General features: G+C 34.0%; 1 protein-coding gene across 1 annotated transcript; it reads left to right on the plus strand.

Moving 5' to 3' along the window:
- Window positions 1-2,405: 2,405 nt before the first annotated feature.
- On the plus strand, window positions 2,406-21,543 carry LOC133032591 (uncharacterized). The gene is made up of 2 exons (XM_061106604.1): window positions 2,406-2,868; window positions 20,981-21,543. Exons 1-2 carry the CDS (start codon window positions 2,665-2,667, stop codon window positions 21,293-21,295), a joined length of 519 nt encoding a protein of 172 aa, XP_060962587.1. The 5' UTR covers window positions 2,406-2,664; the 3' UTR covers window positions 21,296-21,543.
- Window positions 21,544-27,172: the final 5,629 nt, after the last annotated feature.

Here is a 27,172-nt window from a genome sequence, read left to right on the forward strand (position 1 = left end):
CAGGAGGACTCGATCAAGAAAGCCTCTTGCGAGCATTGAGACTGATCAGGCAGTACAGAAAGCTCATTTACAAGCTTCATGGGACATCTCTCTTTAAAGAAGAGGTGCGACAAGCTAGACTTTCCAAAGGCTTTAAGTTCTCAGAGTCGTTCAATATAAAGGTACCACTAACCCAATCGATTATCTTGATAAATTTAATACGATTATAGAAGTAGACCAGGTACCTCAATTAGCGAAGTGTCAAATACTTACTGTGATTTTGGAAGACAATACTCACGACTAGTTTAGCCAGTTACTCGAGGCATCGATATCAACCTCAGAAACCTTCGTGGATTTATTCTTAATGCATTTCAAAGCCATGATATCATACAAACTGCCATACACAACTTTGGCCAATATCAAGCAAGATGTAGGTGAGTTCTTACAAGATTATTTTAAACAATTTAATGCTAAAATAACAAAAGCCGAGAAGGCCCCGAGTCTTCGCTGGTTTGTATGTTAATTACAAGTGCCCTGCCAAGAACGAATTTTTAGAAAGAACTAAAGGCACGACGGCCTGAGTCGTTAGTAGAATTCTTCGCCATGGCTGAACCGCATAAGAGGATTGAAAACTCTTTGGTGAAACCTGAAAGAAGTAAGGACAAACGCGAGCCCCCAATACTGAGGTTGCGGTCTCGAAGCCCACAAACAAAAAATTCTAGAGGTTGAAGTCCTAGAAGACACAATCCAGCTAGACGACGTAGTCCAAAACTTGTCAAGCACCAACCAAAAAGTACACTTTCCCAAAGAGGAAAGGGGGCCCACGTTTTGTCAACTACATCGAATTTTCTGTCCCTCACGACCATATATATTAGGGGTGTTCGCGGTGCGGGTGGTGCGGTTTTTAACCATTTTTTCAAACCAACCCGCACATGCGGTTTTTCCAATTTTCCAAACCGCACCCGCACCGCGATACTAAAAAATCGCAAAAACCGTACCGCAAAAAATGATGCGGTGCGGTGCAGTTTCTGCGGTTTGAACTATCACAATTTTTTTTTTTTGAAATCATCATAAAATAATTAAACTATCATTAATATAATTATTCTAAAACACTTAAGAAAATACAACAAACTTGAGACTAATAAAAGTTATAACAACAACAATAAGTCGATAATCTTTTTACAGTTTCAACAACACACCTAAATCAAAATAACAAACTTGAAACTAATTAAATTCCAACAACAATATAAATGTACAACTAACATACTTTATTAAAAATAAAACAAACACAAACTTCCAACTCCGAATTTCAATACGCATGGATGGGCTTGGGTTTGTTGCTAAAAAGAGAGGGTTTGTAAAGAGTTATGGATTTTGCCCTAAGATTTATGGGCTTGAGTTGGGCTCATATGTATGGGCTTAATTAAATAAATATAAAAATTTAAATTTTAAAACATGCGGTGCGGTTTGTATTGCGGTTTAATAATTCAAAACCGCAAACCGCACCGCACCGCGCGGTTTGGGAAAAATTCAAACTGCAGCCGCACCGCGAAGAATTTCAAACCGTATTTTTTTTGCAGCGTGGGCGGTTTGAGCAGTTTGAGCAGTTTGATGTACACGCCTAATATATATGCGATTGAGTAGCACAATGATGTTTTTAGAAAACTACCACAATACTAAGGGAATTGTGACAAAAGGGACCCTAAGAAGTTCTACAAGTACCACAAAGACATTAGCCACACTATCCTTAAATGTTGGTTCCTCCAAGATGAGATCAATGAATTAGTCAAATGAGGAAAGTTTTAAAAAATGGAGAAGCCAATCCCCAAGCAGATGAGGCGAACAATTTAGGAGATGTGAGTGGTACCAGAGCCCCTCACAACATTTTAACTATTATAGGGGGGTCCACACGTTGGTGGAGACTCCAAGAAAGCACAAGAGCGCTACATAAAGGAGGCTAAGAAAAAACTCCTGACAAATGTGAATAATATAAGTGAACGACTAGAGAAATTGTTTAAGGAGTGTGATGACATCACATTCATGGAAAGTGATGTGAGATGGGTACACCATCCACATGCCGATGCTTTGGTGGTGGTTGACAATATTGGTGGCGACAATGTACATCAAATACTTGTTGACAATGGAACTTCTATCAACCTTTTGAATCCGCAAGCCTTCAAGCATATGGGGTTACATAAAAAAGACCTAAGACCAGTTACATCAAGTATCTACAGTTTTACCGAAGATATAATTGAGTTAAAAGGAATAATAAAGTTACCAATAATGTTAGGGACGACACCTGTTACCACCAAGTCGATGGCCGACTTTATAGTAATTGATAGGGGTATTCGCAGTGGGGGTGGTGTAGATTCTTGACAACACGGGTTTAGGGCTCTCACTCACAGGAGATGTTGAATGGGGTTTGAGAATGGGCTGTACAATGGGGCTAGGGGCTTGTAATGGGGCTTGGGTTCACATGTGAGATCAGTTTTCTTTTCTTCTTTGAGGGATCTTGGGGGATTTCTCTGGTGGTAGATCTCCTATTATTCTCTAGCTTGTCTTTTATGTTATAAATAATGTTAGTGGTAATTGTACATTAATTTAAGTAGGCCACTTGGTACTTGTTAAAAGAGATGGTGAATAGAGATCATGATGTGAATTGGTTGTTTGAATCAAATAGAACACATGCTTGCAATAAAAGTAACTTGGAAAATCCACCCCATATTGTCAGGAGGACTCGATCAAGAAAGCCTCTTGCGAGCATTGAGACTGATCAGGCAGTACAGAAAGCTCATTTACAAGCTTCATGGGACATCTCTCTTTAAAGAAGAGGTGCGACAAGCTAGACTTTCCAAAGGCTTTAAGTTCTCAGAGTCGTTCAATATAAAGGTACCACTAACCCAATCGATTATCTTGATAAATTTAATACGATTATAGAAGTAGACCAGGTACCTCAATTAGCGAAGTGTCAAATACTTACTGTGATTTTGGAAGACAATACTCACGACTAGTTTAGCCAGTTACTCGAGGCATCGATATCAACCTCAGAAACCTTCGTGGATTTATTCTTAATGCATTTCAAAGCCATGATATCATACAAACTGCCATACACAACTTTGGCCAATATCAAGCAAGATGTAGGTGAGTTCTTACAAGATTATTTTAAACAATTTAATGCTAAAATAACAAAAGCCGAGAAGGCCCCGAGTCTTCGCTGGTTTGTATGTTAATTACAAGTGCCCTGCCAAGAACGAATTTTTAGAAAGAACTAAAGGCACGACGGCCTGAGTCGTTAGTAGAATTCTTCGCCATGGCTGAACCGCATAAGAGGATTGAAAACTCTTTGGTGAAACCTGAAAGAAGTAAGGACAAACGCGAGCCCCCAATACTGAGGTTGCGGTCTCGAAGCCCACAAACAAAAAATTCTAGAGGTTGAAGTCCTAGAAGACACAATCCAGCTAGACGACGTAGTCCAAAACTTGTCAAGCACCAACCAAAAAGTACACTTTCCCAAAGAGGAAAGGGGGCCCACGTTTTGTCAACTACATCGAATTTTCTGTCCCTCACGACCATATATATTAGGGGTGTTCGCGGTGCGGGTGGTGCGGTTTTTAACCATTTTTTCAAACCAACCCGCACATGCGGTTTTTCCAATTTTCCAAACCGCACCCGCACCGCGATACTAAAAAATCGCAAAAACCGTACCGCAAAAAATGATGCGGTGCGGTGCAGTTTCTGCGGTTTGAACTATCACAATTTTTTTTTTTGAAATCATCATAAAATAATTAAACTATCATTAATATAATTATTCTAAAACACTTAAGAAAATACAACAAACTTGAGACTAATAAAAGTTATAACAACAACAATAAGTCGATAATCTTTTTACAGTTTCAACAACACACCTAAATCAAAATAACAAACTTGAAACTAATTAAATTCCAACAACAATATAAATGTACAACTAACATACTTTATTAAAAATAAAACAAACACAAACTTCCAACTCCAAATTTCAATACGCACGGATGGGCTTGGGTTTGTTGCTAAGAAGAGAGGGTTTGTAAAGAGTTATGGATTTTGCCCTAAGATTTATGGGCTTGAGTTGGGCTCATATGTATGGGCTTAATTAAATAAATATAAAAATTTAAATTTTAAAACATGCGGTGCGGTTTGTATTGCGGTTTAATAATTCAAAACCGCAAACCGCACCGCACCGCGCGGTTTGGGAAAAATTCAAACTGCAGCCGCACCGCGAAGAATTTCAAACCGTATTTTTTTTGCAGTGTGGGCGGTTTGAGCAGTTTGAGCAGTTTGATGTACACCCCTAATATATATGCGATTGAGTAGCACAATGATGTTTTTAGAAAACTACCACAATACTAAGGGAATTGTGACAAAAGGGACCCTAAGAAGTTCTACAAGTACCACAAAGACATTAGCCACACTATCCTTAAATGTTGGTTCCTCCAAGATGAGATCAATGAATTAGTCAAATGAGGAAAGTTTTAAAAAATGGAGAAGCCAATCCCCAAGCCGATGAGGCGAACAATTTAGGAGATGTGAGTGGTACCAGAGCCCCTCACAACATTTTAACTATTATAGGGGGGTCCACACGTTGGTGGAGACTCCAAGAAAGCACAAGAGCGCTACATAAAGGAGGCTAAGAAAAAACTCCTGACAAATGTGAATAATATAAGTGAACGACTAGAGAAATTGTTTAAGGAGTGTGATGACATCACATTCATGGAAAGTGATGTGAGATGGGTACACCATCCACATGCCGATGCTTTGGTGGTGGTTGACAATATTGGTGGCGACAATGTACATCAAATACTTGTTGACAATGGAACTTCTATCAACCTTTTGAATCCGCAAGCCTTCAAGCATATGGGGTTACATAAAAAAGACCTAAGACCAGTTACATCAAGTATCTACAGTTTTACCGAAGATATAATTGAGTTAAAAGGAATAATAAAGTTACCAATAATGTTAGGGACGACACCTGTTACCACCAAGTCGATGGCCGACTTTATAGTAATTGATAGGGGTATTCGCAGTGGGGGTGGTGTATTTTTTAACTATTTTTTCAAACCAACCCGCACATGCGGTTTTTCAAATTTTCCAAACTGCACCCGCACCGCAAAAATAAAAAAACTGTAGAAATCGCATCGCAAAAAATGGTGTGGTGCGGTCGCGGTTTGAAATTCTTCGCGGTGCGGTCGCGGTTTGAATTTTTCCTAAATCGCGCAGTGTGGTGCGGTTTGCGGTTTTGAATTGTTAATATGCGGTTCAAACCGCACCGCACCGCACATTATAAAAATACCAATTTTTATATTTATTTAGGTCCAATATGTGAATGTCCAACCCATAGTCCACTAATTATTGTATTGTTGAAACTTACATTTTTTTGCATTTTTATTTTCAAGACTTATGGTATTTTTGATAAGTGTTGCTCAAATTTTGTTGTATTTGTGATAGTTTAATCATTTGGTGATAGTCCAAACCGCAAAAATCGCACCGCACCGCACCATTTTTTACGGTGCGGTTTTTGCAGTTTTTTAGTTTCGCGGTGCAGGTGCGGTTTGGGAAATTAGAAAAACTGCATGTGCGGGTTGGTTTGAAAAAATGGTCAAAAACCGCACCACCCGCACCGCGAACACCCCTATGGTGCGGTGCGGTGCGGTGCGGTGCAGTTTTTACAGTTTCTGCGGTTTAGACTATCACCAATAAATAAACTATCACAAATACAACAAAACTTGAGCAACACTTGTCAAAAATACCATAAGACTTGAAAATAAATATGAAAAAAAAATTAAGTTTCAATAATACAATAATTAGTGGGCTTTGGATTGGACATTTACATATTGGACCTAAATAAATATAAAAATTGGTATTTTTATAATGTGCGATGCGGTGCGGTTTGAACCGCATATTAATAATTCAAAACTACAAACTGCAATACACCACGCGGTTTAGGAAAAATTCAAACCGTGACCGCACCGCAAAGAATTTCAAACTGTATATTTTTTACGGTGCGGTGCGGTTTGGTGCAGGCGGTTTGAGTGGTTTGAGCAATTTGATGAACACCCCAAGTAATTGATTAGCATTCTGCTTATAATGCAGTAATAGGTTACCCAATTTTGAAGGAGATGAAAATAGTCACCTCAATTTACCGGCTCACTATGAAATTCCCTACCCCCGCAAGTATGGATCAGTGCAAAGGGTATAGGCAGATTTGAGGGAATGTTATAATACTGCGTTGAAAGTTACAGAAAAGAAAAAACCAATAAATGTCAATTACTTGCTCAAGGCCTCTCCACCTCGACATGAATCATTCAGAACCGAGAAAGTACCGCATGTGGAGAAACTCAATTTGGACCCTAGAATCCTTGACTATACCAACACTGCGCAAGCCGTAGAGGAAACAATTGAGGTACCAATCGATTCTTCTAATAACTTTAAAGTGTTAAAAATTGGCTCTAAACTAACTTTTCAGCAGTGAGAAAAGCTTGTAACTTTTCTTAAACAAAATCTAGATGTCTTCAAAAGCATTCAAATATGGTCGAAATACTACCTAATGTTATGTGTCATCGCTTGAACATAGATCCTAACGTGCGAAGAGTATGACAGAAGCGTTGCAAAATGGACCCCGCGAGGTGCCTACTTCTTTAGTGGTCTTCTCTGCCATCAAGGCCACCTGATACAATAATGAAATATAAGAAAATAATATACAACAGCGGGAACAAGGAAGGAAGAGTCATAGTTTACCCCCATTGCTTGTTGTTTAGCGGCATGGGTCAAGGTAAATGCATCAACACTACTGCAAGTTGCCCATGCCTCCAAGGACAGCCCGAATGCACTACTATCCACTTCGTCTAAGAGTTTAGCAGTAAAAGGTATAGTTTCTCTCCCCAACTTGGCTGCTAGTCACTTCTGTAGAGCCTCGATGTCTACCATCAACCCAGTTGGGATGGTTGCAAAGAGGCCATCAAAAGTCTTGGCCCTCTTCACGGTCGAGAGCATGTTAGCTCTCTTCTGCAAAATCCTCCTTTCCTCCTCGTGCCACTTCTCCAAGGCATTCTCGGCCTCCCCCGCTCTCTGCATAGTAGCAAGGTATGGGGAACAGTCTTCATAGGGAATTTAAAGCCCACAAAAGGGATCTCAGGCAGGAAAATAAATTTTTGGTGCTTTGGTATTGTTGATGCGGGTTTCGTTATTATTGTTGGTGCTCTTGGCGGTAGCGTTGATGGGATATTGTTGGACAAACAACGACTGATTGGGTGGAGTTGAAATGTTGGCTCGCCGAGGATCACCATCTCCTTTAGGAGACACAATTGGAACATGTCGTCCTGTCTTTTCCTTTTTCCTCCGGGACCTCCTCCATTAGTGAAGCTTTTTGACCCAATCTCTCTCACTGAGCCCAGCATTCTCGCTTCAAAGAGTACATGCAAGCACAACCAACACTGGATAAGCGAACCATTACGAAATTATAAAGTCAGGAAGATTATATAGCAGGCAATGGCAGACCTCTGAGAGTGCACACACAGAAGAGTAGGTCACCCCTTCCGAAAGGACTTGCCCTCAGTGCACTCGCATTCCAGTATGTTGCCGCACTTTTCTCTTACGTCTCCTCCGTCTTGACAGAAGGGTTAGACCCCCTCAAATCCTTAATAACTCTTAACAAGTATGGAGGAGTTGAGCCAGCCTGATAATTCTACAAAAAACATTCTATCAATCAAACATGTCGTATGTACTGAACTCAACTAGAATTTAGCATTTCTGTCCTAGATACGAAATTGCACAAAGTCAAAAGAGTGTTGAGGTACTTACTAGATAGTGGAAAAAAATAGAGAAGGATGTCGTGCGAGTTGGCTCAGGTGTGTTGTACCCAGTCTATCGCGCAATTATAGCTAGCCTGACCGCTAGAGTTATCGTCTGAAATGGGGTGAAGCAAATTAGGATTTACGTGCTCTGGTTAGAAGATGCAGAGGGATTTCAAAAGGTTGAAGGTGATGAAAGGGGGTGAATAGGCTCATGAAACTTATTTGTACGTCGGTTGAAGTCTTTGCAATTTGAAATAAATGGCCCAAATCACTCCTACCAAGAAGAATCTTTTGATCCAATGGACTGGGAGTTAAAAAGGTTGCATTCAATGATCAGCCTAAAAATTTAACGTTCGTCATTGCATGTCTCGTGTAATGCACTTATTTAAAGAAGGGTCATCTCAATCAACTTGTCGTCGTCGTAACTCCTCCCAAGAAACACGCTCCCACGCGTGAGTACTGCCAACAACAACAGTTAAAGCACCGTCCATGTGCCATGCTAATAACACATGCAGTAATCAGTAATTGACCCATTAACTGACGACAGCTTGTGGGATTAGAAGCAATCCCAACCAGCACCACGTGTCAAGAATTTTTCATGCATAAGCGGGAGAGTACTACAAGCTCCTGGACCGTAGTACGTCTCGAGAGCTTGGGGTAAATATTATTTGTGTTTCTGCAAGATATGACACATGGCATTTAATGGAGAATGCCAAATTAATCCTCCTTCGATTGAAGTCCTTTAATTTTGCTCTATAGCTGAAGGGCTTCCACGAACCAAGGGTGACATATAAAGGCCCGTGTTAATATGGCAAAATTGATAAATCAATTTTGGACCTTAAAATATAGCCCACACATGTAGGCCTAGCCCATACGTATAGGGTGACATATAAAGGCCTGTGTTAATTTTATTTGATTATTTCATCAGTTAAAATAATTCAAATTAAATTGATTAATTATCTTTCCATTATTAAATTAAATATATTATTGAATAATTTATTTAATTAAAAAGATAATAAGAAAATAAAAAGATTTAATTGATTATATTAACCAGTTATTAAATATTTATATTTAAATTTGATATTTGAATTCAAATCAAATGAGTTATTTTTTTATTTTAAAAAAATTAATTTATAACATTATATATATGATATATGTTATAATAAAGAAACAAGACAACTTAACCTCAGATATACAGTAACAAGTTGAGAGAAAATAGGAATTGAATTTCACTCCCTCATTCTCTATCTTGCATGCCACTCTCTATCTCCTCATCTCACAGCCTAACACCATTAAGTGTGGTGTGAGATTGTGATCTACCCTATCTCAATTACAGTGTCTCATGAATTGAGAATACACAGTAATACATAAATTTGTTCATCCTATAGAATCTAATAGCCCACTCTATTCCTCAGTGTTGAGACTGGCTTGGAAGATTGCAGTGTGACTTCTTCAATAATAGTTCTTTGATTGGATGATCGTAATCATACTAAATGATAGCGAGGATCTCCTGATAGGCTACAGGAGGTATTATTTCCTTTTCATTAGTCTAGATTTAATCTATATATATTATGTTGAGATCCTTAGGCCTATGGTTAATATTGGATAAAAATTATTTATATCAAATCTGCTTCTGCTTTTCTAACTTTCATATGGACCATAAAAACCAACACAGCTTTCAAGACATGTATTAAATATCTCAAACATCGAAGAGACATTCGATTAGTCATGTCGTATCAAAGATGATAACCAGACACGTGTCACCCATCTGATTAGCTTCGTGGCCGAGTAAGTTCGTGTGCGATTAAGAAGATCCCCCGCAAATTTGGAGGTAAATGTTATCCAAATTTCTGCACGATGATGCAACATCCATGTAGGTGACACATGGAAGACATTCTATAACCAAGACGGACAATCCTACTCTTAGTGAGTCGTACAGGAAGGGTTAATTCTCAAGATCACAGATAGAAGTTGTGACATCCGTGCATAGTTTGCATAGACAGTTTACTAGCTTCCATTAAGTAGGTGGTTCACATGCACTGACCAGGGGATGCGAGTTAGCAATTTCAGAGATATATCTTATATATCTCCATGCTTGCAAGTCACAGCACTATCCCTAAATTCATGAGATAAGTTCATATCATTAGAGAAGAAAGGAAATCTACCTAAGTAATTAATTATAGAAAATAAGCTAACTTCCCATTTTATCTCTTATTGATTGAGGGAAACTATTTTGATGTAATTAGTTCCTATAAATAGTGGGCTCATCTCACTATTCAAGGACACAAAATTCATTCAGAGAGAGAACACTCAAAGAGAGAATCTTGTGAAACACTTAGGGTGTGTTTGGAAGTAACTGTGTAATTACTAGGTAGGGTGATTACTAGGGTGGTAATTACACAATTTAGTAATTACACTATATTTTAAAATACAAGGTGTGTTTGGATATGAGGTGGTAATTACATATGAATTCCTAATATCTTGTTTGGCAAAATAGTTAGTAATTACATGGGAAAATAATATTTTTTAGTAGCTAATGTTTAATATGGAAAGCTTTTAGTAATTACACAGTGTAATTACATCCAATTCTCATGGGGGGCCATGAGAATTGGAGAGTGTAATTGGAATCCCTCAATTACTTCCAATTACACAGTTACAGTGTAATTACATGGTCACACAAACATGCCAAATTGTGTAATTGCCTCCAATTACACACAAATCCAATTACATTGTGGCTTTCCAAACGCACCCTTAGAGATCTTTGTAAGAGCTTTCGAGAAAGATCAAGACATTCTTGTTCATCTTCTCACAAATCAATATAACCAAAAGAGAGTAAGCTATTACCATCAATAAGAGGTCGAACCTCTATAAATATGGTATTTTCTTTACTTTATATTATTTATGTTCTACTATTTAATTATTCTCAATTGCTTTAATTTGACTCACTATCGTTGGCTAAAAGCGAAGTCAACAAACACTATAGCTGACTATTTAAAACCTTCGACTATAGTGAGCATTATTGTCGATGATTTTAAAATCAATAATAGTTTTCGCCGACTCTTAGTAATAGTCATAACTATTCTACCCAGTTTTGCGACAGTCAAATAAGTGACAATTATATAGACCAATGACGATACATTACCCCGACTATTAAAAACAGTCGGGGTTCATCCTAACCTTAGAATCATTTACCAATGGTCGACCAACTGTAGATCTTCCCTCTACAAAAGGAAACATCACACAAGATTAAAAAATAATAACATAATAAAAATTCAAGATCACATTAAGAGTTTAGTCACCCAGTCTAATACTAAATAAAATTTCATATTTTAATATTATACTAATTTATTATTTAACTAATCAATTAATTAAATAGGAAATAATAAATATGGTATTCAAACAGATATTCTATAGCTACAGAACACGATTCTGTCACTGCAGAAGAAAAAATCAGCAATGAATAAAAGTGTAAGAAAATAAAAACACACAAGATTTTTATAAGTAGAATTAACAATTCTTGTAGATTGTTACTAGTCCATGAGGGTACACCTACGAGTAAGATTCATTAGTAAGATCTCAAAAATATAATTTTTTTTAACTTATTCTTAAATAGATTCCATCTTGTTATATGCCTTAAGCTTGATCTATTCTATCTTCACAAATGAACCTTACTGAAACTTTAAGTGTTTGAACTCCTTCGATCTACTTGAAGAGTGTTTGCTTTCTCTCAAGGCAAGACTTAAAATATTTTCTCTCGAAAGCTTGAAAAACCTTTTTCCGAAGGTTTGCACTTTATTTCTTCATCTTTGTTGACTTGATTATAGACTCAAAGCAATAACAAAGACATATACGTAGAGATAGAGTCAAACTAACTCTCATCTACAAAACAAGGACACTCTTTTTACAAAATATGAATAAAATACAAAGATATGAAAGAGATAACCAACCCTAGCTACTAACATAAGTATTTACAGACAATATACTCATATTATATAACTCATGCACGGACTAAACACACCCGCAATTCATAGGAAACTTTTCTAAAATAGATCTTGAACCAGCTCAAAAAAATTTTATTATGTACCTACATAATTGTCAATTATAAGTGCAAGTTTCCTTTACTTTTATTTCGATTTTCTTCAAATAATATCTCATCAAATCAATTAAAAAATCAATATAGAATCAAACTAACATACGAAACACGACTGAAAAAGAATAAAACTTAAAATATTTGATTTCTTTATTAGAAACTTACCATTTATATCATACTTTCTTAAATTAGAAAAATTAGACACCAAATATATCCTAAAGAATCAATCAAATATATATATTTATGTATATACATATTGAAAGATAAATACAATTCATTTAAGATATACATAAATATTATAAAATATTCACTACTCTAAATATTAGAATTTGCGACGGTCCTAAAAAACAATTTTTTTTGGGGACCATCGCTAAAAAAATTAAAAAAATTAAGTAACTATTTAAAACTATTGAGAAAAATTTAGTATTCCCGATGGTTTAAAATCGTAGTAAACAAAATAGGCGACGTTTTTTTTTTAATAAAATACAATTTTTTAATGGACCCTTATACTCATTAAAAAATCGTCACCTACTTCTCGCCACATTTTCCACGTACCCACCTACTTTTTTTTTTATTTTCCACATGCCCACCTATTTCTTCTCAACTTCCTACACCCTAAAACAAAAATCTTAACTCCCAAAACCCCACCCACGCCTCCGCACCATCGCCCTCCTCTCTCGCCTTCTTCCTCCCTCTCTCGATCTTCTTTTCTTCTCGTCTCTTTCGTCCATCGATCTCCACAAGGGCCGGCCCTGAGCATAGGCGGGCTAGGCCTGTGCCTAGGGCCCACTTAGCTCAGGGGCCCAAAAAAAATTTATCCCCTTTTAAAATTACACATTTTTTTTTTATTAATTTTGAAAAATATCACATTTTTTTTTCTAAATGAGGGCCCAAAAATATTTTTTTTCCCCTAAGGCCCACTAAATTTTAGGGCTGGCCCTGATCTCCACCCACCCCTCCTCATGTCGGTCTCCCTCTCCTCTCCGTCACATACGTCAAACCACCACCACCTCCCGTCGGTGTCCCTCTTATTTTCGTCTCATACATCGGACCACCACCACCTCTCTCTCTCTCCAAGCTCGGTATATATACATTTATTTATTTATATACTTTTTTATTTATTATATATATTTATTTTGTTATTGTATAAATTTAATGTGTTTTAAAGTTACTTGTTATTGTAACAAAATTAATCAGTTATTTTATTTTAATTTAGATAAAATTATAAAACTAATGTAAGAAAAAAATAGGAGAAAATACAGATTTTTTTGCCATTAATGGCAGAAAATTTTATATTTTTTTCTCTTTTTTTAACATTCCCGATGGTTTAAAACTGTCGGGAAGTCTACATCAGCGAAAGTTTTTAACTGTCGCTTATTTTGCTCGTTTTGCGATGGTTGTATTGACCATGGTTATAGAAACCGACAGGAATATTTTAAACGACTGTTTAAAAACGTCGAAAAAATTATTTTTGTAATAGTGATTTCTGTCAGTAGTTAAATACGTTAAAATAGAATAAATAATAATAAAGAAAATGCCTAGCTTTAATCATTCAAAGAATGAGGGAAAATTAATAAAAATATGCATGGTATATATTGTCATGTACAAATTATATTAGGAGAGGAATGTATAAATTTACGTGCATCAAATATTTATTTGCAATGGTCCTTTCAATGAAAACGTTAGTTTGGATAACAACCTTCTATTTTATTGGAGTAAGAATATTTTTGGAGTGTTTCATTTCTGCTAATATTTTTGGAGTTGTTAAATGGTCTAAATTACTGGGATGGTGAAAATTAATTGTGAGGTTGGGTTATGTAATGAGTTGGCTAAAAATGGGATCAGGATGGTGGTCCTTGATGACTTCAAATTCGGTCTTAGCTTTTGCTACTTGAAATTAGAATGATGTTTATCTCCTGATGGAGTTGAAGCTTTGAATATCTACTCTTGATTCTTACTTGCTCTTCGCCTTGGCGATAATAAGGTGTTGTTTTGTTTTACTGTTTTTAATGTTATCCCTAATAATAAGACCGATCAATCCTATTTAGAGTGCATTATTAGAGATATTTTTGTATATTGTAATAATTTTATTGGTATCACTTTGAAGTATTGTCTTAGGATTACTAATAGTATTGCACACACTTTAGTAAAGTTAATTTTTTCCTTGAATGATCATTATATTTGATGGTGTGGTCACCCTAATTGTATCAGTACTACTTTATAAATATACTCTTATAATTAATGATATGTTCTGATACTCTTTTTCTTTAAGTTTTTTCCTATTGAGTTTAGAAGTTTTAATGTTGCAAGTTTTCTCAAAATAAATAAATAAATAAAATTATTGGCTATATATGGTTCATTATAATGGAACGAACGGAGACTAAAAATGTAAATTTATTAACATTTTTGTGTTTACTCTTCTAAAGTACGTTTTCTTTGCCTCTTTCAATCAAATCAAAGTCTTAATTAATAAAATTTAAAATTAGATTGCATGTAGTCAATATATACTTAGTGGTGTTTACTGTGTGTTCCTATTTGAGTGATTAAATCATGGATGTTGTTGTTATAAAAGGGTCCCAGTTATTGACTCAAGTTGCTTATTGTGACCCTTTAACCTCCTTCCTTGTACATAATTAATTAGACATTAAAGTAGAATATTTACCTAATAAAGCAATTGACAGTTGTTTTAACTTTGCTTTATTAGCAAAATGTAAATATAAGTAAAATAATTATGCCAAGCAGCTGGACGGAGGGTAAGGATATCATAAAAATCTATATATAAGTAAGAGAATCTTATAAAAATACTTAATTGTTTTTTCATAAAACTCTAATTAATAGTAAAAGTTAAAAGAAATCAATTAATATTTTTATAAAATATGATTAATTAAAAAAAATAGTATAAAATAATTTTAGTGTTAATAGTAGAAAAATAGAAAAGAAAGAAAAAGAAATATAATAAGTGTTTGCTGTGAACGCTAAAAAGTGGTCAACATCAGCTCGCTAGATTGGTTAGATGATTAATTGGTTTAAGTAAATAATTTAGAGAGACACAAAATTTATTGTAGTTCACTCCCTATGTCGCGATGGTAATAGAGCTACGTCTACTTCGAATTTTTATTTCTCACGAGAATAATAGAAAAAGACTTAAGTGTTTAAGCGCTAGTTTCTAGAGAGAGAAACTAAAGAGAGAGCTCTAACGTCCTTGTGAGTAGTTTTCTGAATGTAAAAAATAAACTAATGGATCTTTCCTTTTTTAGGTGAAGGATGCCTACAAAAATAAAAAAAAATACAAATTGGATGTTTCTGACAGTATGTCTACTTCGAATTTTTATTTCTCACAAGAATAATAGAAAAAGACTTAAGTGTTTAAGCTCTAGTTTCTAAAGAGAGAAACTAAAGAGAGAGCTCTAACTTTGTGGGTAGTTTTCTGAATGTAAAAAAATAAACTAATGGATCTCTCCTTTTTTAGAAGAAGGATGCCTACAAAAATAGGAAACATACAAATTGGATGTTTCTGACAATAAATGATGATCTAACGGTAAACATTAGCTTTTAGTGGTGATGACTATTTTTCGGAGCCCGACGGGTCCCATTACGGGTTACCCAGAGCTTATTTTCGTAACTTTCTTGGGGTAAAATTTGACGACAATAGCTTCATAATTAAAATTAAAGTGTAAGACATGACTTGATAGAGAATTGACTTATCTTCGAAACTCAAGGTTAATCGCGTCAATCGAATCAATATTAAGTGAGTTATGGTTGTACTAAACGTAAATTATGACCCAACGTCCAGGTTGAAATCTAGCCCCCAGGTTGACATCCCAACGCCTAAGTTGACATACGATGTCAACCTGGATGCGAGGTAAGTGTAAAAACATCCAAGGGATGTACTTTAACATTCCTAAGTTGTATTTGGACCTCACTTAGTCTATTTCTGTGTTCTGGCGAAGATGGTCAGAGATATTGCTATTTTTGCGAAAATGTGAGACTCGAAACTCTTCATTTTTGAGTGAGCCAGAAATGAGAAATGCAAAGTTGTGAAATTGACTTCTCTAAATTTATATATCGTTGCTATTGTGAAAAACTAGATGGCCAATCGAAACGACATCAGAATTGGATAAGTAGAACCCAACGCACCAAGCCATTTGTTAACCTTGGCACTGGGTACTTACTCGCAAGCTCCCAGGATTTTGTTTTTGATACTTCCAAGGCTTTTGAACTTGAGGATGAGGTATCCTACCCCGTTTTTTACCATTCCAGATTCACTATTTGCATCAATTTTGGCATTGAGCAATTGAAGGTAGCGTTCCAAGTTGATTGTCAACCTGGGCGCTGGGCCCAACACCAAGTCAACCTGAGCGTTGAGCCCCATTTCTTGGGGCTCAAGTTTGTAGTTTTTTCCCAAGTTTGCTTGAATCTTCATCATTTGTTAGATGGAAAAAATGCCTAGAACATATTTCGCTGAACTTGATCAGAAATAACCCAAGTTGACAATATGTCAACCTGATGAGCACTAGGTCCTAGTTTTGCCCCTTCGAAAATTTTGTTTGGTCCCCAAAAATAGTTGAATCTTAATATTTTCTGAAAACAAAGAAGATGTTCGGAAGTGTTCTTAAAAACTCCATTGAAAATGGCCCAATTTGAAAACATGTCAACCTGGGCGCAAGGCCAGCCCCAGGTGCCAACCTAGGCGATGGGACCTGTTTTTGGCACCCAGGAAGTGTTGTTTGTTCTTTGAAAGGACCTATTTCCCTGTTTTTAATGAAGAGGAAGAAGATACAAAAGTTGGATCTCCGATCTGATACTTAAAGAAACCCAGATTGACAAATTTTCAACCTAGGCGCTCAGTGCTCGGGGCCCGTGGTCCTGGGTGCTCAAAAATGAACTTGCTCCGATTTTGATTCTGATGCCTCAAATATATCTGTGTTATGTCTAGTTGATGTCTCAATGCAAGTTTTGACCCATTTGCACTAAGACGGTCCCAGAAACTGAAATCCTAGTTGAGGTTGTTAACCTGGGCGCAGGGTGAAACCCTAGGTGCCCATGTTGGCTTTCGGGTTGTAGGTTCGTGTAATTTCAGCTCCCGAGACTTGGATTAGGTTGCTCTATGTGTTCATGGTACTTAATATTGAAAGATAGTGAGTTGGATTCAAGTTATTGAAGTCCTAACTTCTATTTTTGAGTTCCCGAAATCAACCTGAGCGCAGGGCTAGGGACCCCCCAGGTTGACCTGCTATGACTTGGGACTAACTTAACTCCGAGATGTCAACTATCTTGCCACGTGTCAAACATTGCTGTTCACGTCATCAAGGCTATTCTTGGTGTAAACATTGGTATTTTTTCTAAAAAATAATAATGAAATAAATTTTATGAGAGAGGGACAAAGTGTTAAAAAAAAAAGATATAAAGATATACATTTATTATATATATTTATATATAAAGATAAAAAAAAAATAGTGTAGAAAAAAAGGTAGAGAGAAAGAGAATAGAGAAAGAAGAGAAAGATAAAAAAAAAAAAAGGTCAAACAAGCTTCCATTAGAAAAATAAAAAAAAAATAAAAGTAAACTAAGAAAAAAAAATCAATGAAATGAAAAAAAAAATATATATATATATATGTATATATAAAGAAATATAAGGATAAAAAAAGCTTTATATAAGCTTTAATAAATAAAAGAGTAAAATAGAAAAAAAAAAAAAATAGGTAAAAAAATATAAATTTAAAAATTTTATTACTAAAATATAAATGTAAATTAAAAAAAAAATTAGTATATGGTTGTAAATATTATTATAATCAATTAGTAAACTCCAAACCTAGAAATAAGCTAGTGGACTATATGAATCCACGTAACTAGTACTATATATGTTCTCTCTAATCCTCATTTCATCACAACTTGAGAGAAATGTTATTTCCTTGGATGCTTTTAATTAAGGTTGATTGGTGGTTTAAGATATGTAATATCATTATTAATACATAATATCTGCATCAATATTCTATTTGTATTATTTGTACGCAACAACCAACAGGAAAAGTGTTTGAAGGTATATACATAGAGATTATTTTTCAATACTACTTAAGGAAAATTTTTAAAAATAAATATAATTAAATGTAAATTTAAAAAAAAAAAATTAATTTATAAAAATGAGATTTTAATCAAATAATCAGTAATAGAAGAAAATTAAAATTTATGTGCTACATTTTACTATTTATTTAAAAAATAATATGCCACTTCTTTAGGTTAGGTTTTCCGGTCTAAAACACATTTGAGACCAAATTTTGGAAATTCATTTATGTGTAGACTATTTTGAGTTAAACCTGAGTAATCAATATAGCTCTTTTCGCACTTATAACCCTACAAAAGACTATTTTGAGGGGAATAATTATTATAGTGCTTCGGACAAACGCTCTGACAGCAACCAGTCCAAAAATGACGTTGTCATCATACGAGAAAAATCCCTAACACAACCATCACGACCCCATGGTCAGGAGGGTGTGGCCAAATCCCAGTCGACAAATATTTTTGATCGCCTTGGGAAATAGAAAGACATGGATGACTCCTAAACAAGAAATGGTTGGTGGATACGAGAGCTTCTAGTGGTGACCACGTTAACCTAGCAGCTGAAGTTCTAACTAGGACGCAGACCGCCACCCATGGAATCAGCAAGGCTGAGTTTGATTCATTAGCTGCTATATTGAAAGGGATTACATCTCCAAAAAGTTGTCAGAGTTTGAATTGGATCGAGGGTGATGCTCACCGCTCTTAGATCGAATCAAGGCTTTGGAGATTTCTCCTAAGTTTAAGAATCCTACCTAGCGTCAATACACCAGGAAAGAAGGCTCGTTGTCTCACATCTATTACTTTGAAGTGCAGACCAATATCCAATAGGTATACGAGATGACGTCTTGTGTAGAATCTTCCCTGCTACGCTGACAAACATAGCTCATTGATGGTACCTCAAGCTTGCTCCTAAAACTATTGATTCTTGTAAAGAGCTTGTGCAGGCTTTTGGAAGTTAATTCGCTTCATCCAAACAACGCCAGATTGAACCCAATGATCTTGGTGAAGTAAAGCAACAAGATGACAAATCCCTCAAGGACTACATCCAGCAGTAATTAGAGGCAGTAACTAAGAACAAAATACTTAGCGAAGATGCGAGGGTTATGGAACTCGCAGCAGGGCTGAAGGAGATGAGTCCTCTGTGGTCAGACCTTCATCTTAAACCAGGCTACACCATGAACGACTTCCTGGATAGAGCAGATGGGTTTATCAAATATGAAAAAGTTATTTCTCTAGTTAAGGACTCAAAAAACAAAAAGAAGAAATCAACATACTGCCCTGCACCTAACCCAGACACGCAAGGGGCAGTGGAAAAGGAGGAAAGAACGTGAAAAAGAGACAAAACAATGGTGGTATACATGTCAACTTCTCTGGTGAAATGAAAGCCTGAACTGGGAATAGGCCCGAAAAGGAGTGTAAGTCTTGATTTACAACCTACTCTATTCTTATAGCCCCAAGAGAGGAATTATTTTGCGGCGACTTTGTCAATAGTTCTATACTGCAAGCCTCTTTCCTCCAAAGAGTCAGGGAAGAGAGACATGAACAAATTATGTCACTTCTGCAATAAATAAGTGTAATCAGTTGCGAAAATGAGATAGAATTCTTGATTCGACAAAAGCATGCTGTCCTCCAGCAGTATGTAAGGCTAGAGACGCTAATAGGAGGTAACTCTCCCCTCTAACCTATAGCAGCGGCAGGTCGGCTTGAAGTGGTAGTTAAAGGTCCACACCTTCTTAGTAATTCAAGAAGGGCATTGGAGATGTATGCAAGATCTCTGTGACATAAGCCAAGGATGGAAATGTTCGATGCTACGGAGAGGCCTCCGAAATCTCTATGCTTCGAGTGTGATCCAATTACATTCAGAGAATCCAACTCAAACTATATTTTTATAATTCTCACAACGATCCTCTTATTGTTGAGGTACAAATAGCAAACATGATGATGTCTAGAGTTATGATTGATGATAGAGCATCGTCAAACATCTTGTTCAAACAAACAGTGGAGCAAATGGGTTTGTCCTTAAAAGACCTGGAGCACTGCGACCAGCTCATGTATGGCTTTAGTGGGGATGGAGTTGCTCCCTATGGTAAGATCATATTGTCACTGACTTTTAGTACTGCCTCGAAGCAGAATACCATTATGGAATTTTTCATAGTGGTGGACACCAAGTCTTCGTATAACGTGATGATCGATAGGCCAACCAAATATGACCTCTGAGCCATCTTGTTCTGAAAATACTTGTATCTTAATCTTTGGCAAAAATAGAAAATATGCCCGGAAGACTTCTCAGAAACTCCTTGGACATGGCCCAAGTTAACAAAGTTTCAACCTGAGCGCTGGGTCCCAGTTCTGACCCCTAGATGGCTCCATTTGTTTCCCAAAAGCCTCAAATATTAATTGTTGATGAAAACAGAAAACATTCTTGGAAGACGTCATTTAAACTACTGACGGAAGTAGCCCTGGTTCACAAAGTGAAAGCCTGGGCACTGGGCGTCCCTGTTTCGGCCTCTATGTCAACCCGTTTCTGTACCAAAAGAACTTTTTTTCTTGTTTTGGATGAAGACGAAAAAAATTCTCGAGATACTTCTTTAATATTGTGGCTGGAAGCACCCCAGATTAATAATATGTCAACCTAGGCTCTGGCAAAAATAAGAGAGAGAAACAGACAAACAGACCGACACAGAGAGAGAAAGAGAGAGAATGTGTGTGTGTGTGTGTTGTAGTCATGGCTACTAGAGAGAGAGGAGCTGAAACTTAGAGAGAGAGAGACTTTTTGGGGTGGTGAGTTTTCTTCTTAGTTATGTTCTCATATCTTCCTCTACATAGCCAAGCCTTAGGTTTTAGGTTTCTCTTTTTCTAATAAACCTTTGTTAAATTAATTAATCAAATAAATAAAAAGTAAATTAGACCAAAAACTCAATTATTGGCCGCCTATCACATGAATTAGGTCCCATTGGATTTTCGCTATTTGTTTTAAATAACATCTTAATTTAAAATAAATTTGTTTTTCTGATATTATGGTGGTCAGGCAGCGTGTTCCGTTGATAATTATGAAAGTACAAGATTAAGATTGGTGTTTGGGGCTAGTTTCGAAAGTCTTCCACACAAAGTTGATAGTGAGGCTGTGAATTTTGCTGGTGATAGCAGCGACACAAGGTGGTTCTATAAGAAGGGAGACCACGAGTATGCGGTCCTTCGTTTCATGGGACCATTATCAGGGTATCAACCCAAGTCCCACATCGGAAGAATAAGCAAGATTTTCCTTGAATATAAATGTTTAAGCTACTCCATTGGTATGAGGAATTTTGAGAAAGTGCCCAAAAATAACATCTTGAGGGCTTAGTCCCAAAGCGAAAAATATCATAATGGCAATGTGCGAGTTAAGGTGGGGTGGCAGCCCAAGAAGGTTTAATAACGGGTGACAACACATAATTACACTTACATAAGTAATGTCACAAAATTTTGTTTACAAAGTATATTTAGATACAATAAATTAAACAATTTTACAAAACAAACCATAGTGAAAAACTCATTTGCTTTATATATGTCTAAGACATGTACACTTGGAACACTTATTTTATTTTCATTTCATCTTACAAAAGTCATTAATGATTCCATATCTAATATAGTTTGCACTTTCTTTAGTAGTATTCTTTATGAAATTTCTTGAGTATTATCTTTATCTTCATCCTCTATTGAAGCGAGATAGTTAAAGAAGCATGTTTGTCTTTAATTTCTTTAAAGTTTGTCTCATTTGGCATGACATTAAAATTTATGTTGGTAGTTATAACGAAAACATGCACTTAAAATATAACAAAATAAATGAGGTTCACAAAAGAATTCATATAACGCAATAAGTTGAAATTATGACAAATACTCTCAAGATAGCAAACTCATCATTAATATTAATTCTTTGAACAATAATATTAACTGGAACCGGTACTCATGTTGTAGTAATTAAATATTGAAAACAAATCATGTTAAACAATTAATTAATCTTTGGACTGTACATATTGTTTATATAGAAATTTTATAATTGTCACATATTTATTACCACAAGTATGTGTGTAATCAAAATAAATATTAATCTTTTGGTCGATCAATACTCACATGAAAAACACACACAACCATTTAATATTCCTCATGATCAATACTCACATGAAAAATACGCACAACCATTTAATATTCCTCATGAACAATTTACAGAGAGATTACTTTTGGCCACATCATGATCCAACTAACCCATGTAGAATGAAAGTCAACTAGTGTTTAGTAAATTTAAACCAAATTTTATCTAAATAAATTTGGCTTTATCTCAATATATAACAAGACATCAATTCCAAATAGAAAAGAAATTAATACAATAAACAAATAATTAATGTGCTAACCAATATTTTTATATATAACGTATATATTAACCAAGTAAATCTATGAAATTCAAAAGAAAACTTGAATTCTATATAAGCAATATATAGGCATATTTGAATGTGCTTTGACCCAGAGGCAGGGCCGGCCCTGAAAATATATGGGCCCAAGACGAAATAAATTTTGTGGCCCTCAAAAATACATAAAAAAAAATATTAAAAAAGAGTGTTATGGGATTTGAACTCATGACCTCGAACATTATGGCTTCCACCTCAACCAACTAAGCTATGAATATTTATTGTTTATAATACACTTAAATTTACTTAAATAAAAGCCTAATAATTTTTTTTATTTTTTTATTTTGGGTCCCCGAAAAGTGTGGGTCCTAGGCACGGGCCTAGCCCGCCTATGCCTAGGGCCGGCCCTGCCCAGAGGCCTCGTATAAGAAATCATAAACATATATACATGAACTACATCTGAAGTCTAACACACTATATTAAAAGAGTCATATGCAAAAACTAGACTTCTATATTATATTGATTTAAATAAATATTATACATGAACATTAGATTAGTATTTGATTGATGGTAATAAAACGTAGATTGTAGATTGAAAAGAAAATAATTTTTATTTCATTCATTTATTTAGTTGCATATTAAAATATTATTTTAATAAAATAATTTTTCTACTAAAATAGCATAATGACTATTCTATTTTAAAATAAAATGAAAAAGATCATTCTAATGTATTATCAAAAAATATTTAATAATTTTTTTATTAATTTTTTTTTTTAATTTTATTATTATTTCCATTTTTATTTTTATTCATATATTTTCATCCCAACTAAATCTCCCTGCGTGGGTTTATTGGAATGGTTGGGTTGGGTGGCTTTATGTCTCTTATCAAAGTATATGAGATCTCATTCACTTATAATCGGAAAGACCTCAACAAAAGACAAACCAGTCATCCAAAATTATATCTTTATATATTAAAAGTGTCTATCTAACGGCAATTCTTGGTTTAACGATTTGGTTTAACGATTCTTTTTTTATTTAGTCTTACACGATTAACTTAACAAACTGTTAACTTTAAACGTTAACAAATAAATAAACCCAATAATTAAACCCAAAAAATTAAACAATTTTTTTTTAAATTAAAAAAAAAAATATCTCACACACGTATCTCTCTAACAAATCCTACCATTTTTGAAATTTTTTTACACGGCTTCATTCAAATTTCAAAAAATAAACTCAATAATCCAATTTTTGAAATACAAACATTTTACCATTCTATCTACAGGAAATAGAAAATTAAAAGAATCCTCATAAACATTTCATTTTAGTTTTCCCCGAGTAATGTTTTGTTTGAACTTTGTATATTCTTTCTATTCATTTTTTTTTTAAAAAACACAATAGAATTATTTCTATTAACTTTCAAAATTAGAAACAAAGATATCTATTATTTAATAATATTTCAGGCTACTCTTTTCAAAAACTTACAAAATTTATAGATTATTATACTTTTAATATTATAATCATATTCATTTCACAATATATATATATATATATATATATACTGGATATAAAAGTTTAATTTAAATTTATTATTTAAATCTCTCTAAATTAAATATTATTTATTTTTGATTCATTTATTTTCTTCCGAACTCATAATATAATACTTAATATAAAACATAGCATACGTGCATCGCACGTAACAATAAACTAGTATATATTTATATATATATATATATAGTTGATTAGCTTGACAATAACAAAAAAAAAAAATTAAATCTGAATTTTCGAAAACACCCCAAAACATCAAAGTAACAAAAAACCATAAATGGGTGATTAAAACTCAAATTTTATAAATTTTTTAAAATTTCCCAAATTTCTTAAATCAGAAATCCTCAAAGAATCAAAAGTAAATCTGATACTACTTGTTTGAATATTTTATCACTCATAAAATATACAATATTAAAATTTAATTTGATAGACAAATATATATATATTACATATTAATATAAGTGTTTAATCATAAATCTAAAAAATACATTTATTAATTAAAAAAAAAAATTCAAATAACGGGAAAGGTACTTTAATCTATTAATAGAGATCATCTTTATGGTAATGATCTTAATCCATATGTTGATTAAATCTTTGAGTAATTATCTTACAAGAGTACAAGGTTTATAGTTTCTCTAGTTTTTTCTATTGATAGGAGAAGATGAGAATAGAGTGGTTGTTGCTTTCTATGGACAACTATTAATATATAACCCCAATAGCTATATCATTTATTTTAAGTATTTAATTATAATTTAGCTCATTAATAAATTATAAATATTGCTCAAAGTATATACATATAAATATATATAAGCCCACATTAGAGATTTGAATCCAACAAAACAACTATCCTCTCCGTTCTCGTACTTCTATTTTTTTCTAAACTCTTCGTTCATCTTACTTTGCTTCCTTTCTATTGAATATGGCTTAAAATTGAGATTGAATAATCTACAAGTATGTATATTGCAATAAATACTTCGTGCATATATATATATATAATTTAATTAATATATAGGCAACAAAATTACACAAATATTTTGGGTTGACCATTTTAATTTTCAGCCCAAACATAATTAATTATAGAAATACCTATCTTTTCATTCTTAGCCGCAACACCAAAAACAAAACTTCAATGCAAACCCATACAACGTATATGCAGGTTCACAAATGATGAGGGCAACTACAAATCACCATTAATGTCGGCAAATCAACCAAAGGAAAAGGATATCACAAACAAAAAATCAACCCAAAGCAATCGATAAAAAATACAGAAAAAAAAGGTTTGAAACGTTAAACTAAATCCCCCATATACCCTACTTTTTCTCAGTTGGATCTCGCTCTCTCACTGGATGTCTCTCTCTGGATTAGTATCTTCACTTTCTCTATCTATATATATGTATTATATGTATCAAGTATTAGTTGAGGGTACCAATTAATTATGATATTTCTTTCTTCTTTTGTTTTAGTCTTTAAGGTATTTGGTGCATCAACGTTGTTTTTTTTTAGAATTTCAATCTTAGAATTATTTGATTCCAATAACGACAATAAACTAAATTTGTATTCATATAATCTTGGGTCATAGATCTGGTTATGTAATTTTGATATTTTTGTTGCAATATAATTGTCGTACAATTCAATATTAGTTTTATGGATGCTCAAACAATTGATGTAGAAATACTTACACCTTGATCACGCTACAATGTTTTTAGTTGCTATTAATAGGTATTTCATATAGACAATCTAACACAAAGCTCTCATAAATACAATTTTAATGTAGAACGCTTGTTCATATTTTAACGTTGGTTGAGTTGACGTTGATTTACAACGTTCTTACGGTTTATTGTTTGCAAAATAGCCTCAAACTACAAGTCGATGTTTATGAGTTTAAAATTAATTGATTAAATATTTTCTTAACAATATCTAAATGCATGGTTCATATATAGTTGCCAGTACCTTGTTTATGTGTTGTCCAATAATTATCGTACTAACATCTTAGTTGCTATAAATTTTGTTATCATTGTTTTTCGGTTTCATTTACGTTTAATATCTTATTATTATACTTAAACATGTAGGTGAAACCTATAAATAAATGGTACATCAAAGAAGGTCATGAATGGTGAACCTGAAAAATAAAATATGCAGTTGCAACATAATTCAAAAAGAAAAAATGTCATGTGCTTATGCTCTTGCGATGATTGAAGACATGCATAGATGTAACAAATGTGGCCAAAATAGTCACAACCGAAATACATGCCATGAAAATGCAGTTAGACATAAACTTTTTCTTAATAGTAATGCATATGAGACGTCATATGTGACACATTAATGTAAAGTTCCAAATAGTTTGTTAGTTATTATTTTTTTCAATAGTGTTGCACAACAGTTTATTTAAAGTTGTATCACATATGATAAATATAAACAGAATCGTAAAGCATTATCAACATCTTATTTAACATATTAATGCAAAGTTCTAAATAGTTTGTTGTTACATTATCTTTTTTTTTTCAACAACATATTCTTAAACAAGAATAAATAATAAGACCATAAAATGAACACAAGTCTTAACATCTTCGTCCACAATAACCAAAAAAAAAAAATAAATAAACAAAGCAAAAGCTAAAAAATAACTGCCAAGACACTGCAACAATCGCTTCCTTGGGATTGTCCTACTATAGTCAACAAAAGGCTATCTGAAATACCAAAATAAATGACCGAATTGAGTGGCACAAAATATTATCATCACATCCTTTGCTTGTCTTAATATTTTCAATAACACTGTAAGCGCAAGTAAAATAACACTTGGACCTCATGAAATAGTTACACAAGTAAAACTTACGTTTCCAATCCTACATATATAAATAAACAAAAATAAACATGATAAAAAAAATAAAAACTATAATAAAACTATCTTGAAACTATACTTAAACTAATAAATATAACATTCACATAATATACCTATTAATATCATATTACCGGTAAGCAAACCACATTGCAACTATATAGAAACAACACAATGCATAACACCTAAAAATTGCTCCAAAAATTGCAACAAAACCAACAAACAATACTAATTAAACATAAAATATGGAACTTAAAAAAATAGTAACAGTACTCAATAATCTACGATCAATAAATTGCTATATCTTTTGAAAAATGAATACTCGACTTAAAATCAACTAATGTACAATTCAAATATTTCTATAAGAAAATCTTTCTCTTGAATTAAGAATTCACCAAATGCATCAACAAAACTATCACAATCAATGCATAACAAAAAATAGTAAAATGATTCAAAT

The sequence above is a fragment of the Cannabis sativa genome, chromosome X (assembly GCF_029168945.1).
Source record: "Cannabis sativa cultivar Pink pepper isolate KNU-18-1 chromosome X, ASM2916894v1, whole genome shotgun sequence".
Classification (NCBI taxonomy): Eukaryota; Viridiplantae; Streptophyta; class Magnoliopsida; order Rosales; family Cannabaceae; genus Cannabis; species Cannabis sativa.